The sequence below is a fragment of the Mobula hypostoma genome, chromosome 1 (assembly GCF_963921235.1).
Source record: "Mobula hypostoma chromosome 1, sMobHyp1.1, whole genome shotgun sequence".
Taxonomy (NCBI): Eukaryota; Metazoa; Chordata; class Chondrichthyes; order Myliobatiformes; family Myliobatidae; genus Mobula; species Mobula hypostoma.
The window spans coordinates 199,747,086-199,766,427 of NC_086097.1; the positions used below are offsets into that span (position 1 = coordinate 199,747,086).

General features: G+C 41.7%; 1 protein-coding gene across 7 annotated transcripts in view; it reads left to right on the forward strand.

Moving 5' to 3' along the window:
- The first annotated feature begins 207 nt into the window (after positions 1-207).
- LOC134354150 (protein EFR3 homolog A-like) overlaps positions 208-19,342 on the forward strand; it is a 167,324-nt gene continuing 148,189 nt past the window's right edge. For 3 of the 7 annotated variants that reach the window (XM_063062985.1, XM_063062995.1, XM_063063029.1), the window contains exons 1-2: positions 209-335; positions 867-948. Coding sequence is in view for 2 of the 7 variants with exons in the window: in XM_063063029.1 (XP_062919099.1) it covers positions 939-948 (10 nt within the window). In the remaining 5 variants the exon portion in view is untranslated. Of the gene's footprint in view, positions 336-866; positions 949-19,342 lie in introns of all 7 variants that reach the window. The other 4 variants (XM_063062975.1, XM_063063012.1, XM_063063021.1 and 1 more) reach the window with 3 other exon arrangements.

A 19,342-nucleotide genomic window follows, 5' to 3' on the forward strand; every position in this document is an offset into this window, starting at 1 on the left:
GAGCTTCTGAAACTTAAAAAAAAGGGAAAACAATTTAGCAAAAGGCCCCAAACCCTCCAGATGAAGGATCTCGGCCCGAAACGTCGACTCTTTATTTCTTTCCATAGATGCTGCCTGACCTGCTGAGTTTTGCTGACGTTACTCTGGATTTCCAGCAGCTACTGTTTCACGTTTCCAAAACACTCCTTCTTGCTTTGCCCCGCCCATCTGTGACGGTGACAGGAACTTCCCTGTTGATTGCCGGAAGTATTTTCCCCATCAGTCCGAAATCCGCTGCAAGGTATTTTAAAGCGATTAGAAAGATGAAGATTAATAAAACGGCGGGGTTTCAGGAGGTAAAAGGAACGGACGAAAGGGGGTGGGCGGCGGCGGTTGCGTGAACAACGAAAATCCGGTTCCTAGATGAGGTTCAGGGTGACATAGCGTCTCCGGGTTTCAGGCCCCGGTAATGGGGCAGCTGGTTTTCACCGCTGATGGGGCAGAGGGTTGTCTGCCTTACTGACCACCCCGCACCCCAACCGTCTGTGCCATTGATGTGGCGGGAGGGGTGTGTTCTGCATTACGGACTCCTACTTAGCTGGATGGGGCGGGGGTTATTCCTGTTACTCGCAGGAGTTGTCTACAATGTCTCTGGCGAGAAACGCCAGTGTTGATGCAATTGCCCCTTCTATCCTTGGAGGAAAAGCACTTGTGTCCGCTAACTGAGGCTTGCGGTCACTGAGGGGGATGAAAGCCGAGGCTTGTAGTCACTGAGGGGGATGAAAGCCGAAGCTTGCGGTCACTGAGGGGGATGAAAGCTGGGCAAGAGTTGAATTGGTTTGCGTACGATGCTAGTCCTGATCATGTTTGACTCCTTTATGTTGCAGGTGTTGAAATGATTTATTAGGTACATCGAGTAAGTCTAGTTCGACAGGATTATATGATTGTCGAGACCCAAGATGCCAGCAGGTAAAGACTAGAGTAACCTATGCAAGAGGAAAAAATATTTACACACTTCTCCATAGTCTCTTGTGAAACTTTATTTGTGAGTGATAAATGGTTGGTCTGTGATGCTTTAGTAGAAAGACACTTTGTAAGCCAGGCTTGCAATCTTCTGTTATCTTATGAACTGTGCTAATGCTGTTGAAAGTTAATAAGTGTTTTTGTTAAAAAAATATAATTTGTAATATTTGCTTTTAAGTAGATGAGAGAATTTGTTGTTGCTCCTTTCCTGTATAAGTTGATGTGGCTGGTTAACTTTATTCAAGATTGTTGGGAGAAAAGTGAGTTTTGTAGGATCAGATTCAGCAAAATGTTTAGTTTTTATTTGTGATAGCATTCTTTGATTTTTAAAAAATGTGCTATTATTGTAAGTATTTTTGTGACTGTTTTAAACCTCTTTAAAATAGTCACTTGTAGTTTAAGTTATATGAAATGAAGTTGCTTTGTATTGTACATGTAAAGATATGATAAGGAGTAGCAGCCTGGTAGATATTTCATACGTAGAAGTTTATATGTTGTTGTTTTTAAAAGTGATATGCCCCTCTTACCATGTTTGTCATAACTTAATATTTTAAAATGGTTTAAACTTACCTTGACATACTACCAAGACATATTAGTTGTGTAAATATGTAGGGACATGAGAAAGCAGATGCTGTAATCAGAAACAAATAAAAAAACTGCCAGAGGAACTGCATCTGTGGAAGCAGAGAGACTGCAGGAGTTTTGTGTTGAGACGATTTACAGATTCAAAGATTCAAAAAACTTTATTGTCATTCTAACCGTACATCAGCTCTGCAGGGCAGAATGAGACAGCGTTTCCCAGGAGCAGTGCAATCATAACATAACAAACGCAGCACTAAATAATAAACATAACAATAAATAGTAAAACACAACAGCCGCATGTCAGTTAAAATCAAGTTATAAGTGCCCAGTGCAAGTTAAAAGTGTCCAAAGCAGAGTCAGGTGGAGCAGCTATTTAGCAGTCTGACTGCCTGTGGGAGGAAGCTGTTCAGTAGCCTTGTGGTTTTAGTTTTGATGCTCCTGTAACATTTGTCTGCTAGCAGAAGAAGATGCTGCCTGACCTGAGTTTCTCCAGCTAGTTGTTTCTTTTATATGAGTTTGACATTTTCTGTTATTTGATACTTCAGTCATGTATATGATGCTAATACTTCCACCACCCTCTTCTCATTATTACCATCAGGAAGGAGGTACAGGTGCCAGAAGGCGCACACACAGTGATTCAGGAACAGCTTCTTCCCCTCTGCCTTCTGATTTCTAAATGGACTTTGAACCCAGAACACTACTTCAATAGTTTTTTTTACGTTTTCTGTTTTTGCACTACTTATTTTAACTATTTAAGACGCAGAGTTACAATTACTGTAATTCCTTTTTTCCATACTTTATCATATTGCATTGTACTGCCACAAATTTAACAATATGTCAGTGGTATTAAACCCGATTCTGATTCAGAGCATTTTCAAAATTAGTTACAATAGTATGTTTGGTGCTTAACCTAAAATTTAATCTAGGATAAAATAACCAGCCTGTATAAATTTTGTAGGATTTATTACTATGCAATCAAAGAATAAACTTCAAAAAGATAATTCTTACTTCAAAGGAAAAGTAACTTTCAATTATTTTAGGATTCTGTTTGTTCTGTAATTGTCTTCTTGCTTTATTTTGGCCTGATTAATTTAGAATGTGATTTAGTTTTATGAATTGATGTTTCACTACAAATTTTAAAGCAAATGTGTTCATTTTTCAGGATGTGGGCATTCCTGAGTAGTTATTATCCATCAAGAAGGCAGAAAGCTACCTTCTTTTGAAGGTGTTACAAAGATGTTCTTGGGTGGGAAGATCTACGTTTTTGACCCATCAATTATAAAGGAACATTGGGAAGCTGTGCAACATGGAAGGAAGCCTGCAAAATGCTGGTACTCCTGTGCACCTACCGCCTCTGTTCTCCAGAATGGAGAAGGCCGGGTTAGAGGGTAGTGTTGAAATATCTACACAAGTAATTGCTGTGCACTTCGTTGTCCACAACAGTCTCTGGGTTCCAGTGTTGAAGGAATGAAGCTGGTGGATGGGATGGCATTCAAGTGAGCTGGTTTGCCATTTCATTGCCTTCCTTCCTGGTTAATGCCGTGCTGATCTAAGCAGGAGGAAAGCATCATGCAATTGGCATGTGAGAAAATGAGTTATTTGCTGCAGTTTACCAAGCTTCTAATCTGATCTTGTAGTCACACTATTTAAATGGTTTTTCAGTTGCTTTTTTTTTAAGAACTTAGTGATGAGAGGAATCTTCTCTGCTTTTATGATGAGAAGGTCATTGCTGAACGTGGTTGAGCTAATGACACTGTGCTGAAGAACACCTACATTGATATGCAGATAGTATGATTGTCTTCCATCAACCACACCATTTTCCTTTGTGTGAAAGATGACTCCAACAATTAGTAATAGGCAAATCATTTGTACTAAGCTGCTTGATGTCACATTTCAGCAATTGCTGACAATGTCAAAAGCAGACACTGATTCCCTGAATTTCAGCTCTTTGGTCGACATTGGTCCAAGTTGGTGATTGTATCTGGAACAGAGAAGATGTTGCACAACCCAAATGGGGGCATCGGTGGACATGTTATTGAAAGCACTGTTGATGATACCTTCCATTACTTTGAAGATTAAAAGCAGCCTGGTTAGTTGCCTGCCTTTTTGTTGGCTTTGTGGAACAATCTATGTTCCGTGCTTATTCTGGTATCTGTCCCCCACTTTTCCTTCACTACATCGACGACTGCATTGGCGCTGCTTCCTGCACGCATGCTGAGCTCGTTGACTTTATTAACTTTGCCTTCAACTTTCATCCTGCCCTCAAGTTTACCTGGTCCATTTCCAACACAGCCCTCCCCTTTCTAGATCTTTCTGTCTCTGTCTCTGGAGACAGCTTATCCACTGATGTCTACTATAAGCCTACTGACTCTCACAGCTATCTGGACTATTCCTCTTCTCACCCTGTCTCTTGCAAAAATGCCATCCCCTCCTCGCAATTCCTCCATCTCCGCCGCATCTGCTCTCAGGATGAGGCTTTTCATTCTAGGACGAGGGAGATGTCTTCCTGTTTTAAAGAAAGGGGCTTCCCTTCCTCCACCATCAACTCTGCTCTTAAACGCATCTCCCCCATTTCACGTACATCTGCTCTCACTCCATCCTCCCACCACCCCACTAGGAATAGGGTTCCCCTGGTCCTCACCTACGACCCCACCAGCCTCCGGGCCCAACATATTATTGTCCGTAACTTCCGCCACCTCCAACGGGATCCCACCACTAAGCACATCTTTCCCTCCCTCCCCCCCCCCCTGCTTTCCGCAAAAATCGCTCCCTACGCGACTCCCTTGTCCATTCGTCCGCCCCATCCCTCCCCACTGATCTCCCTCCTGGCACTTATCCTTGTAAGCGGAACAAGTGCTACACATGCCCTAATACTTCCTCCCTTACCACCATTCAGGGCCCCAGACAGTCCTTCCAGGTGAGGCGACACTTCACCTGTGAGTCGGCTGGGTTGATATACTGCGTCCGGTGCTCCTGATGTGGCCTTCTATATATTGGCGAGACCCGACGCAGACTGGGAGACCGCTTTGCTGAACACCTACACTCTGTCCACCAGAGAAAGCAGGATCTCCCAGTGGCCAAACATTTTAATTCCACATCCCATTCCGACATGTCTATCCACGGCCTCCTCTACTGTAAAGATGAAGCCACACTCAGGTTGGAGGAACAACACCTTATATTCCGTCTGGGTAGCCTCCAACCTGATGGCATGAACATCGACTTCTCTAACTTCCGCTAAGGCCCCACCTCCCCCTCGTACCCCATCCGTTATTTATTTTTATACACACATTCTTTCTCTCACTCTCCTTTTTCTCCCTCTGTCCCTCTGACTTATACCCCTTGCCCATCCTCTGGGTCCCCCCCCCTTGTCTTTCTCCCTGGGCCTCCTGCCCCATGATCCTCTCATATCCCCTTTGCCAATCACCTGTCCAGCTCTTGGCTCCATCCCTCCCCCTCCTGTCTTCTCCTATCATTTTGGATCTCCTCCTCCCCCTCCCACTTTCAAATCTCTTACTAACTCTTCCTTCAGTTAGTCCTGACGAAGGGTCTCGGCCTGAATCGTCGACTGTACCTCTTCCTAGAGATGCTACCTGGCCTGCTGCGTTCACCAGCAACTTTGATGTGTGTTGCTTGAATTTCCAGCATCTGCAGAATTCCTGTTGTCTGGTTAGTTGGTAATTAGCTGTGTTCTGACCCTGATTTTTGTGAACAAGCCATTTGTGGATATATATTTCTGAAAGATGCTACTTTTGTGACAATAAGACAGAGCAGAATTAGGCCATTTGGCCCAACAAGTCTGCTCTTCCGTTTGACCATGGCCAATCCATTTCCCTCTCAACTCCATTCTGCCATTTCCCTGTAACCTTTCGTGCTCTGACTAATCAAAAATATATCAACTTCCCCTTAAATACACCCAATGATCTGGCCTCCACAGCTGCTTGTGGCAATAAATTCCACAGACTCACCACCCTCTGACTAAAGAAATTGCTCCTCATCTCCACTATGAGGTTGTGTCCTCTGGTCCTAGACTTCGCTACTGTAGGAAACATCCTATCCACATCATTGAGTCCTTTGAACATTTGATAGATTTCAAAGAGACCTCTCCTCTTTTCCCCCCCCCCCCCGCCACCCCCATGCTTCTGAATTCCAGTGAGTACAGGCCCAGATCCATCAAACACTCCTAATATGATCAGCCTTTCATTCCTGGAATCATTCTTTTGAACTTCCTTGAACTCTCTCCGATGTCAGCACATCCTTTCTTAGATGAGGGGCCCGGAACACTTCAAATGAGGCCTCAACGATGGCCTCTAAAGCATCAGGATTATATCCATGTTTTTATATTCTATTCCTCTTGAAATTAATACTAACATTGTCTTTACCTTCCTCACTACCAATTCGACCTACAAATTAACCTTCAGGGAATCTTACATGAGGGTTCCCAAGTACCTTTGCACCCCAGAGTTTAGAATTTTCTCTGATTAGTCTACACTATACGTCCCAACCTTGTATTCTGTCTTCCACCTCTTCACCCATTCTCCTAATCTGTCCAAGTCCTCTGTAACCTCTCTGCTTGCTCAGCACTACCTGCCCCTCCACCCTTCTTTGTATCGTCTGCAAATTTGGTCACAACGCCATCAATTCCGTCATGCAAATCATTGACATACAATGTAAAAGATGCGGTCCCAACACCAACCCCTATGCCAATCAGCCAATGCTTTAGCCATGCTAGTATCTTTCCTGTAATACCATGGACTCTGATCTTGCTAAGCAGCCTCATGTGGCACCTTGTCAAAGGCCTTCTGTAAATCCAAGTACACAACATCTTGCTTGGTATTTCTTCAAAGAATTCCAATAGATTTTTCAGGCAAGATTTTCCCTTCAGGAAACCATGCTGGCTTTGGCTTATTTATCATCAGACTCCAAGTACCCTGAAGCCTCATACTTAATAATGGACTCCCAACAACTTTCCAACCAGGCCAGGCTATCTGGATTATAATTTCCTTTCTTCTGCCTTCCTCCTTGTTTGAAGAGTGGAGTGACATTTGCAATTTTCCAGTCCTCTAGAACCATGCTAGAATCTATTGATTCTTGAAAGATCATTGCTAATGCCGCCACAATCTCTTCAGCTACCTTTTTTAGAACATTGGGTTATAGTCCATCTGGTTCAGTTGATGAATCTATCTCCAGATCTTTTACCTTCCCAAGCACCTTTTCCCTGGTAATATCAACTGCATTCACTTCTGCTCCTGACACTCTTGAACCTCCGGCATACTGCTAGTATCTTCCACTGTGAAGACTGATGCAAAATACATTCAGTTCATTTGTCATTTACTTGTCCCCCATTACTACCTCTCCAGCATCATTTTCCAGCAGTCCAAGATCTACTCTCTCCTTTCTTTTACTCTTTATATATCTGAAAAAAAAACACTAGTGATATCCTGATATTATTGGCTAGCTTACTTTCAGATTTCATCTTTTTCCTCCTTATGGGTTTTTTAGTTCTTTCCTTGTGGTTTTTAAAAGCTTCGCAATCTTCTAACTTGCTACTAATTTTTGCTCTATTATATAACTTGCTTATTTGTTGGCTTTGACTTCCCTTGTAGTCCACAGTTGCATCATCCTAACCTTTACAATACTACTGTTTTGCAATGTTTCTATCCTGTGCCTTCCAAATTACACTCAGAAACTCCACCTATTGCTGCTCTGCTGTCATCCCTGCTATTATTCCCTTCCATTCAACTTTGGCCAGCTCCTCTCTCGTGCCTCTGTAATTCCCCTTACTCTACAGTAGTTCTGATACATTTGATTTTAGCTTCTCCCTCTCAAATTGCAGGGTGAATTCTGTGATCACTGTCTTCCAACTTTTCCTTTACCTTAAGCTCCCTAATCAAATCCAGTTCATTACACGACACTCAATCCAGAATAGATGATCCCCTTGTGGGCTCAATCACAAACTGTTCTGAAAAGCCAACTTAGACATTCTACAAGTTCTCTCTTGGGATGAAAATCAGCATCAACCCAATTTCCTGAATCTTCCTGCATGTGATAATTAGAAGTGAGGGAACAGATGGATTTAATTGCATATTGCACTGTTCGGCTGCTGGAAAACAAAAAAATTCACGACCTATGCTAATGGTATTAAATCTGATTCTGAGCCTGTGATTGCTATTCACGTAGATGGGGATGTTCTGGAAGCCATGGTAACCACCACCATTCAAAGCTATGCAAATTCAGGTCAAAATGAATGGTGGTTAGCTTCGATGATCAATAAGATAATCCTCCAGATTTAAAAAAAAGTGAACAGGGTCTGCTGAGAATTTTTTGGAGTGAGATTGTGGGAACAGTTACTTGTGGAGAGTAAATACCAGATTTTAAGAAGTGAGCGGAGCCTGTGAGAACTTTCTGCAGAGCGCTGGATCATTTGGGTTAATAGGCACTTTGAAAGGGCCAATAAAAGTGAGGTTTAAGTAGAGTGGCCACTGTGTAAGTGGGACAGTTCAGTGAGAAACTGAGGCTTTTGTTCAGATGTTTCTACAAGAGAGGTGAGGCTAGGTTGAAGTTGCTGTTAAGTTTCTCTTACTTTCTTTGCGCCTAGCTAGAGTAGTGAGAATGGATGATCAGGGATAGCGCCCTGTGAGAATTGCATCGTTACAGACCATGTTAGGGAGCTGGATGACTCTTTTAGGAGAAGGGGGAGGTCACAGGGAGGTGGTCGTACATAAGTTGCAGGAGGCAGTTAGTTATTTTAGTGCATGAACTAAAATAACAAGGGTGATTAACTTGGAGCGTAGATCAAAGCATGGAGCTGCAAGCATTTTGGCAATTACAGAGACTTGGCTGGAACAAGGGCAGGGAGAGCTACTGAAGACTCGGGTTTAGATTCTTCAAAAGGAATAGGGAGGGAGGTAAAAGAGGTGGGAGAGTGGCATTACTTATCATGGATAGTATTGGAACTGCAGAAAGGGGAGGTATGTCCTGGAGGGATTGTCTACTGAATGTGTGAGTGGAATTCCGAAAGAAGAAGGGAGCAATCACTCTTTTCAGACTATTCTATAGACTCTTGGTAGCAACAGAGACATAGAGGAGCAGATAGTGTGGCAGATTTTGGAAAAGTACAAAAATAACAGGGTTGCTGTCATGGCTGACTTTAACTTCCCTAATATTGATCAGTATCTCATTAATGCAAAAGATTTAGATGAGGCAGAATTTGGTAGGTGTGTCCAGGAAGGATTCATAATTCAATATGCAGATGGGCTGACTGGAGGAAAGGTTCTGGGCACTGGCTCTGGTTCTAGGCAATGAACCTAGTCAGGTGACAGATCTCTTGGTAGGTGAGCATTTTGGAGATAGTGACCACATTCAGTGACTTTTACCATAGCTTTGGACAGAGAGAGAGGAGCAGACAGCATGGGGAAAGTATTTAATTGGGACAGGGGGAATTAGGAGGCAAATTGGGATCAGATATACCCATGGAAATACACAGCAGAAATGCGGAGGTTGTTCAGGGAGCGTTTGCAGAGAGTTTTGGATAGATCTGTCTCATTGTGGCAGGGAAACGATGGTAGGGTGAAGGAACTATGGTTTACAAGAGATGTGGAGCATCTAGTCAAGAGGAAGAAAACTTATGTAAGGTTTAGCAAAGAAGACAAGGCTCTAGATTGTTACAAGGTATCCAGGAAGCAGCCTTGGAGTGGACTTGATTCTCTAGATGTTCCTCTGTGCTTCTCACGGCTGTCTCCATCATATCAGAATTGTGCACAGTACCCTATTTAACAAATACGATATCGTTTCACTGGACAGGCTGTGCCGCGCTGCCATCTTAAGAATCCTTTTAAAATTTTGGCCAAACAATACTGATTTTTCTGTTGATGAATGATGAATCTTCTAGCCAACTATAATCATTAAGTTCAATGCATTGTCTACAGTTTTGCGTACTAAATTTGACACACCACCTTCTGCCCATATCCAGACTCTTGTTAAATATGCATTGTCGTTACTGAAGAGATGACACCAGGGAACAAAGCAACTAAAGGAGATGTCCTTGACAATTTGTGAAACTACTTCTGTACTTTGTTCAAACATGATTTGCTACTATTGGAATCTGTGATCTACATTTTGATGGTGTGTTTTTGGGCCGATTGAGCGATCTGACACTTTGCTGTATCCAAGGGAGCTCAGTGAAGTTTGGAGCAGAGTGCTGGGTCTGGAGCCCATGATCAACTCCTTTTTTCACCAAAGTGGCAAACATGATTGAAATCAACGAGGACAACAGTGGAAGGTGAGCAAGTGTTCAGCTCTGACTGCTGCCTGCGTTTGACCGGTCTCTCTCTTTTTCGACCCCCACCCCCATTTATTCTGCTGGAGGAAGGTGGCTGGATTTGACCGGTCTCCGTCTTTTTCTTTCGCTCGATTCTGTCAGAGGATGGTGCCAAAATCTTGTTTTAATCGATGCAGCTTGAGAATTGGAGTTTATAGTTCTTATTATCATGTGTTTCTACTTTCTGGTTACTCCCTTTTCTTTTTATTGTTATTTTTGTGTGATTTTGATCAGGGCAGATGAGCTCAGCAGCCTGCAGTCAGTAAACAACACAGCACTAAATTGACCAGAACTGAATGTTCCTAGACTATTTCACTGGTTTGATATTTTATATTCTGTTTTTTGCTTGTTTTGTGTGTTTCTTTTTGGTGCGTTGGGTGTTTATTTCTTTTCTCATAGCTGTTTGTGGGAAGACTAATCTCAGGGTTGTATACTGCATACATACTTTGATATTAAGTGCACTTTGTATCTTTGAATCTATCCCTCCTGACTTGCCTAATTTGGCTCCTGGTCTTTCTAGTTTACAAGATGAACAAGTTATTGTGAAGATGTGGTGGTTTTCTTCATGTACACCTTCAGCATGAAGACACTCTTGTCTCTTAAGTTGTATATCAATTAATTTCACTGTGTATTTATTTGAAGCACCTTCTGTCTTTCTTGTCTTCAGCACTGAGCAGGCCGAATACTGGAGTTACTTTGCATATGCCAGAACATAATCTGTTTTAAACTCTTTGGAGCAACACACTCTTTGGATTTCTTTCTTTTTTTCCCCGTGTTGGTAAAATCCACATGAGCATGTGGTGTTCTGACTCTTGCAATTTCACATTCAAGTAATGCTTGCTGGACATTTTTACCACATTATTACTAATATTGTGGGTTCAAACATTATAATAGGAGTTCTTTCACAAAACTGCAGAAACTGCAACACTGGAAAGCAACAAAATATATTCCTGCATTCTCATTGGCTGAGCAATAAATTGCAGTTCAATCTTTAGTAATTTGGTTATCTTCAGCTTTCCCTCCCCAGGGCATCATCCTTTGAACTCTATGAAGTAGTTACTTCAGCTTAGTCGTTCAGTCTGCTCATCCTTCTGAAATTTATTCAGGTCAATGGAAGTGTATGGCTGTTGAGGTTTACATACACGCTTCTATTATAATTTGAACTGTGCTTGACTTAGATTTATTGTGTACACCCAAGCAAATAACAAGATTTGAAATGCTAATTGGAGGATGAAACTGTTTTTGCATTCCTTCATTTAAAATAGTCTGGTCTCATAAAATGTTACTGATGAAGCAACAATAACATGTATTCATTGGTACAGTGTTTGAATATTGTTCTTATTCGCCAAACATCGAGTGAACAAGATGATAGTGTGCGACAAGCTGGTCAACCATTAAGAATGATTTTTAGGTTTTGTTGTAATAGGGGAAAAAATACAACATCGCTTTTGTATAGTGTTAAGCTGGGGACTTGTGCAATATTCATATAAAACAGGACCTGAGTAAATCTGCCCCTTTGTGATTTGAAGGTACCAAATCTAAAGCACTGAATATTGGAAGTTAGGTGGCTGTTCAGAGTTTGCCTACCTATTAGTTTGATACTTGGAACTACTATAATTTTTATCTTTCTTTTAAATCAAATAAAGCTTGTGGTGTGGCAAGTGATACAATATATAATCAAAGTAATTCTACTTCACTAAAAAGTTTCTAAATTAAAATTTTAACTATAATAAGAATACTAAAGCTACCAAGTTGCCTGCCAGTTCTCAGTGCTGATCTACCTGCTGTTTGCCAGAATTGTACGAATCCCCTGATGAGAATGCCAATTATAAAGCCTAAGCAACACAGCCATTTTAATGTCACTCTATTGTACGAGATTTGCTTGTAGGGAAAAGATGTGGGAGAGCTACTGGGAGAAGTTTCAATAGATCTGACGGCTAACAAAGTGAAGCTGCCCAGCATGGAGCACATCAGAAACACTGGTGAATGCAATATTAAGAACTGTTGAAAAACTATTTAAGAATGAATTAAGTTCGTGTTAAAGTTAATGAAAATAATGGCAGAAGATAAAAGATTAGAAGTAGAATTGATGGAATTCTGCTGAAGGCACTTGGCCAGAAATGAAAAATGCATAGACTGCACTTGGTCAGCTATAGTACTTAAATGATCCAGATCGTGGCTGTGGCAAATATCTGAACCATGGACTTTGGAGTAATTCAGGATTGTAAATGAAATTGAGAGCATTTAAGTAATTAAGTTAATCTAATAGTTTTTAGTTAAAATGAATTTGGGTAATTTTTGGATTCTTGAGTCTGTTAGGAATGTTATTAACACATCCCTTGAAACTGAAGTTTTTCAGATATTTTCAAAACTGCGGCTGCCAAACCCCTGCTTAAGACAAACCTTGATAGTGAGGTCCTAGCTACTACAGACAGATATCAAATCTTCCCTTCCTGGACAGGATTCTTGAGAAAGCAAGTTTTTACCAACTCCACAAATTTCTGAATGAGAGCAGTATTCTAGAAAAGTGTGTCAGGTTTTCTAGTAAACTGCAGCATGGAGATGGCCATTATCAAAATTGTCAGTGACCTTAGTCTCAGCACAGTGAACAGAATCTCAGTTCTAATTCTTCTAGATCCTAGTGCTGCTTTTGACAAAATCGACCATGGCATTCTCTTAGATTGCATTGAACTGGATTGGTCTCTTTGACAGTGCCCTTAATTGGTTTTGTTCATTTTTCTTTGTGTATGTCTTGGAGACCAATTTTCAATGAGATACAATGTACATTTTGGTGTTGCTCAGGGAAGCTGTCTTGGTTCCCTACATTTCTCCTTGTACATGCTTCCTATAGGAGACATCATTAGAGAGCACAAACCTGATTTCCCAATTATGCAGATGATACACAATTGTAAGGAGAGGTTCATGAAAATGGTTCCAGGGTTGAATAGCTTATCATATGAAGATGGCTGTGGGGCTGTATTCACTAGACTTCAGAAGAATGAGAGGCGACCTCACTGAACCCAGGAGAATGGTGAAAAGCCTTGATTGAGTGGATGTGGAGAAAATGTTTCCTAAGGTGGGAGTCTTAAGACCAGAGGACACAGCCTCAGAATAGAGGGGTGTCCTTTTAGAACAAAGATGAAGAGGGATTTCTTTAGCCAGAAAGTGGTGAATCTGTGGAATTCTTTGCCAAAGGTGGCTGTGGAAGCCATGCCTTTATGTATATTTAAGGCAGAAGTTGGTAGGTTCTTGAATGGTCGAGGCATGAAGGGATACAGGGAGAAGGCAGGAGATTAGGACTGAGAATAAAATTGGATCAGCCATGATGAAATGGTGGAGCAGAATCAATGGGCCAGATGGCCTAATTCTGCTCCTATATGTGTCAGTCTTGTACATTTCAGCTGAGCTTGTCTGCTCTGTCGTCTGGTATGGCTGCAATAAACAATTGGATGAGCAAATTCCCAAAACTAAATGAAAATAAAACTGAAATACTTTTGCTTTGATCCAAAGGGGAAATTTTGAGAGTGCAGAGTTTGTATGTTCCTGTCAGGATTAAAGGCAAATTGAATAGGAATAAGGAACCTTGGTTCTCAAGGGATATTGCAACTCTGATAAAGAAGAGGGAGTTGTATGAAATGTATAGGAAACGGGGTAAATCAGGTGCTTGAGGAGTATAAGAAGTGCAAGAAAATACTTAAGGAAGAAATCAGGAGGGCAAAAAGATGACATGAGGTTGCCTTGGCAGTCAAAGTGAAGGATAATCCAAAGAGCTTTTACAAGTATATTAAGAACAAAAGGATTGTAAGGGATAAAATTGGTCCTCTTGAAGATCAGAGTGGTCGGCTTTGTGCGGAACCAAAGGAAATGGGGGAGATCTTAAATAGGTTTTTTGCGTCTGAATTTACTAAGGAAGCTGGCATGAAATCTATGGAATTGAGGGAATCAAGTAGTGAGACCATGGAAACTGTACAGATTGAAAAGGAGGAGGTGCTTGCTGTCTTGAGGAAAATTAAAGTGGATAAATACCCGGGACCTGACAGTGTTCCCTCGGACCTTGAAGGAGACTAGTGTTGAAATTGCGAGGGCCCTGGCAGAAATATTTAAAATGTCGCTGTCTACGGGTGAAGTGCCAGAGGATTGGAGAGTGGCTCATGTTGTTCCGTTGTTTAAAAAAGGATCGAAAAGTAATCCGGGAAATTATAGGCTGGTGAGTTTAACGTCAGTAGTAGGTAAGTTATTGGAGGGAGTACTAAGAGACAAGCATTTGGATAGACAGGGGCTTATCAGGGAGAGTCAACATGGCTTTGTGCGTGGTAGGTCATGTTTGACCAATCTGTTGGAGTTTTTCGAGGAGGTTACCAGGAAAGTGGATGAAGGGAAGGCAGTGGATATTGTCTACATGGACTTCAGTAAGGCCTTTGACAAGGTCCCGCATGGGAGGTTAGTTAGGAAAATTCAGTCGCTAGGTATACATGGAGAGGTGGTAAATTGGATTAGACATTGCCTCGATGGAAGAAGCCAGAGAGTGGTGGTAGAGAATTGCTTCTCTGAGTGGAGGCCTGTGACTAGTGGTGTGCCACAGGGATCAGTGCTGGGTCCGTTGTTATTTGTCATCTATATCAATGATCTGGATGATAATGTAGTAAATTGGATCAGCAAGTTTGCTGATGATACAAAGATTGGAGGTGTAGTAGACAGTGAGGAAGGTTTTCAGAGCCTGCAGAGGGACTTGGACCAGCTGGAAAAATGGGCTGAAAAATGGCAGATGGAGTTTAATACTGACAAGTGTGAGGTATTGCACGTTGGAAGGACAAACCAACGTAGAACATACAGGGTTAATGGTAAGGCACTGAGGAGTGCAGTGGAACAGAGAGATCTGGGAATACAGATACAAAATTCCCTAAAAGTGTCGTCACAGGTAGATAGGGTCGTAAAGAGAGCTTTTGGTACATTGGCATTTATTAATCGAAGTATTGAGTATAAGAGCTGGAATGTTATGATGAGGTTGTATAAGGCATTGGTGAGGCTGAATCTGGAGTATTGTGTTCAGTTCTGGTCACCAAATTACAGGAAGGATATAAATAAGGTTGAAAGAGTGCAGAGAAGGTTTACAAGGATGTTGCCGGGACTTGAGAAACTCAGTTACAGAGAAAGGTTGAATAGGTTAGGGCTTTATTCCCTGGAGCGTAGAAGAATGAGGGGAGATTTGATAGAGGTATATAAAATTATCCCTGGAGCTTAGAAGAATGAGGGGAGATTTGATAGAGGTATATAAAATTATGATGGGTATAGATAGAGTGAATGCAAGCAGGCTTTTTCCACTGAGGCAAGGGGAGAAAAAAAACCAGAGGACATGGGTTAAGGGTGAGGGGGGAAAGTTTAAAGGGAACATTGGGGGGCTTCTTCACACAGAGAGTGGTGGGAGTATGAAATGAGCTGCCAGATGAGGTGGTAAATACAGGTTCTTTTTTAACATTTAAGAATAAATTAGACAGATACATGGATGGGAGGTGTATGGAGGGATATGGTCCGTGTGCAGGTCAGTGGGACTAGGCAGAAAATCGTTCGGTACAGCCAAGAAGGGCCAAAGGACCTGTTTCTGTGCTGTAGTTTCTATGGTTCTATGGTTCAAAGCCAGAAGAGAGAAACTTGTTGATTAACTTGGGAACTTGGCTCCCCTTGTAAGATCAGAAGTAACTTGCCTGAGTGTTATCCTTGATTCAGATTTGTACTTTAATTCCCACATTTTAAACAAAGTGACCAGGGCATCATTTCTACACTTATAGTATTGCAAAGGTATATATCCACGTCACATAATGATGCTGAAAACCTAATTCATGCCTTTATATCAAAATAGACAAGATTACTGCAATGCACGTTTTACTGGCCTTCCAAAGAGCAGTCTATTGACAAACTTCAACTTGCTGCTAGACATTCAGTCAAAAGCAGGATAAGGGAAGATATCATTTCTATACTAGTTACTCTGCAGTAGCCTCCTGCATCTTTTAGAATTTATTTTAAGACTCTCTTCACAAACAAAAGAAATTTTGGAGATGCTGGAAATCCAAAGCAATGCACACACAATGCTGGAGGAACTCAGCAGGCCAGGCAACATAGACAGATGGAACATTCCAGTCCTGATGAAGGGTCAGCTGGTTTCATATGCTGCCTTAATGGCGAGTGCTTTTATGAAACTACAAATTATGTTTTGTTTGTTTGAAGAAAAAAATCTCATCCAGAATAGTGGTTGGCATCCGTCTGTCTTGAAGGACAATAGGTGGTGATCATCATCACAAGCCTGGGTGGAAGGTACGGAGATCCTGAGATGCCCAGCCCTCAAGATCCCCCTCTCGACCTTACCAGTGTAGTCCAAAGGAAAGTTTATGAAGCAGTGTGTTTGGCACCAACTTGGCTGCAGAAGCTGCTGGAAGGATGCTCAATGATGCCCAGCCACCTTGGGGGCTCCACTCCGGATCTGCTGTCTGGGTTTACTCCCGTAGCCTTCGTCTCTCCTGAGGCTGCCCACAAGGCAGTGGGGCTATTTACCCATAGTTGAGGATCTGGTTCATGAGCACAAGGGAGTGTCCACACACCAGTGAGCCTGTGTGCTATGTGTGCAGGGGCCAGACCACCTCCCCATCCTCTGTAGTTCAGCTTGAGTCCAAAAGGAGTCCAGTTTCCCGTGTGCCACCAGTGAGGAGGCACTACATGAGGCTTGCGGTTGGAGAGGCTATGTACTGGTAGGGAGAGACTCGCACATTCAGCTCTCCTTTTTGCAAGACTGCTAGCCAGCGGTGGAAGCTGAAAGTGGGAGCGGCAAGCACTACCCACTACACTACCACACTAGACAACCACAACAACCATTTTGACACCAGAATACTGCTTGTTGAAATAATGCCTAGAGAACAATGTCCATTTGATTTAATGGAATCTTAATTATTGATTCATCTGAGATCAGTTGTTTTACAATCTCACACTCATCCCTATCAAAGTATAAAAGATACACACTTGCCATAGGCACTGGAGTTGGATGGAGGGAATAAATATGGGAGGTGCTAGTCAAATGGATTAGTTTGACTTGGAATTGTGGAATAACACCTTCTAAAGTAGGTATTACTTTGGGCCTGTACTCACTGGAATTTAAAAGAATGCCGGGTGGGTGGGTGGGGGATCTCGTTGAAACCTACTGAATGGACTAGGTAGGGTGGATGTGGAGAGGATGTTTCAAATGGTGGGGGTATCGAGAACTGGAGGGCACGGCCTCAAAATTGAGGGGCGACTTTTAAGAACAGAGGTAGGAGGAATATTTTTAACCAGAGTAGTGAATCTGTGGAATGCTCTGCCAGACTGCAGTGGAGGCCAAGTTGGTGGGTATATTCAGAGTGGAAGTTGAGTTTTCTGATTGGTCAGGGCTTCAAAGGATATGGCGAGAAGGCAGGTGTATGGGGTTGAGAGGGATCTGGGAGCAGCCATTATGAAATGGCGGAGCAGACTCAACAGGCTGAATAGCCTAGTTCTGCTCCTATGTCTTGTTTACTTTAGACCACAAGTTTGTTTTATTTGCAAGTGGACTACTGTAGATTGGCTACAAGTCACAGCAAGTTGAAATTCAATTTTAACAAAAAGTGAATATTTCATTATCTTGATAATTGTTAGGAATACTATGCTCCTTTGTACCCAGAGGGTCAGATGATCTTCTGTTTTTGCCATGAACTTTAAATTCTAGAGAATAAAGTGCAAAAGTATTACCAATTTTAGAAAATAACAAAGGCCTTAAACCAGAATTATTAGGCATTGTGTAGTGGAAGCAAAGTTGTGATGCATATACTGCTATTACACATGCGCTCACCTAATCCAGGTAACCTTATCTGCTAGTGTTTTTAAACACAAATAATTCAGTTGGCTTCTAGTTTTCAGGACACCAACCTGACCTGGAGTTTGTACCTTTGATCTTGATGTAGTTTCTGTTTCATTTCCTATTTAAAACATGGCATTATGATGCAAGAAATGAGTTAATTACCCAACAGCTTTGCAGTTTAGTAATTTAAAATAAGCCAAAACTTTCTTCGTGATCCCAACAATAAATCCTTTCTACATACATGATCATGCTTCAACAGTCAAATAACCTTTCCACTTTCTCATCAAAAAAATAAGATAGTGTAAAATTTCTAAGTTGCGTGGTTAAAGTTGTAAATGCTTTACTGCCAGTGGCTAATTGTCTTCAAGTATAGGTCACGTATGTGAAATGACCCATTGGTGCATTTTAAACTCCATGTTAATGGTATAAAAATTATTTTGTTTGTAGGGTTCATTGCCAAAAACTGCATTGATTTTTATGATTGGGTTTCAATTTAGATCCTGACCACTTTAGACCAAATTTAAAATGTCTGCTGTAAACAAAAAATTATGGTGCAATTTGTAAGGTTCAAGAATTATTCACTGTAACTAAAATGTAGCATTTTGCCTATCTAGGGTCTTGACTGAGCTTTCATTTGTTATGACCTTGGGGGAAAAAACAAAGCACTGCAGTCAGTGAAACATTTTGGAAATGTTACCTCTGTGACAGGAAATCTTGAATAGTCTTCCATTTTATGCCACCATCTGGTCTATGTTTTTTTTTGAAACAAGTAATTAGAACATTGAACTTCAAAGATTCAGAGAGAAGTCACTAGATTTGTTCTTAGTCTAAAATATATTAGTTATCCAGGTAGGTGGAACTGGTTATATCTGGGCAGGGCCAAAAGTACACAAGGCTGAATTGAACCGCCGTTCCCTCCAATAGCATAGTGGATTGGATAGTAAATGGGTTTGGCACTCAAGCTAAAAATGTTGTTTCTTATATTTCTATCTGTGTGATTGCTAAAGGGGTTTGGATGGGTGGAGTTTAAAGCAGAGTTGCAGGGGGATGGGATCAGAGTGCCAGAACAGATAGTGGAATGGTTGTGGAGACGGATGTTGTTAAGACCTCAGATGTCAGGAATCAAAAGGTTGAGTAGGGTGAGACTAATGTTCTGAGTTGTGTATATTTCAATGCAAGAAGTATTGTAGGAGAGGCAAATGTGCTCAGGGCATGGTTCAATACATGGAATTATGATATTGTAGCTATTAGTGAGTCTTGCTTGCAGGAGGGGCAGGACTGTGGTTAGACATTCTGGGGTTTAGTTGTTTCAGACGCAACAGAGCAGGAAGGATTCAAGGGGGAGGATTGGCGCTAATAGTGTCAGAGAAAATATCACGGTAGTGCTCGGTCATGATGGGCTGGAGTACACATCCAATGAGGCTTTATGGATAGAACTGTGAAAGGAATAACCACATTAATGGGGCTATATTATAGACCATCCAACAGTCCGCAGGATTTAGAGGAACAAATTTGTGGACAGATCGCAGACTGATGCAAGAAACAGAAGGTTATGAGAGCAAGTTTTTTTAACTTTCCACATA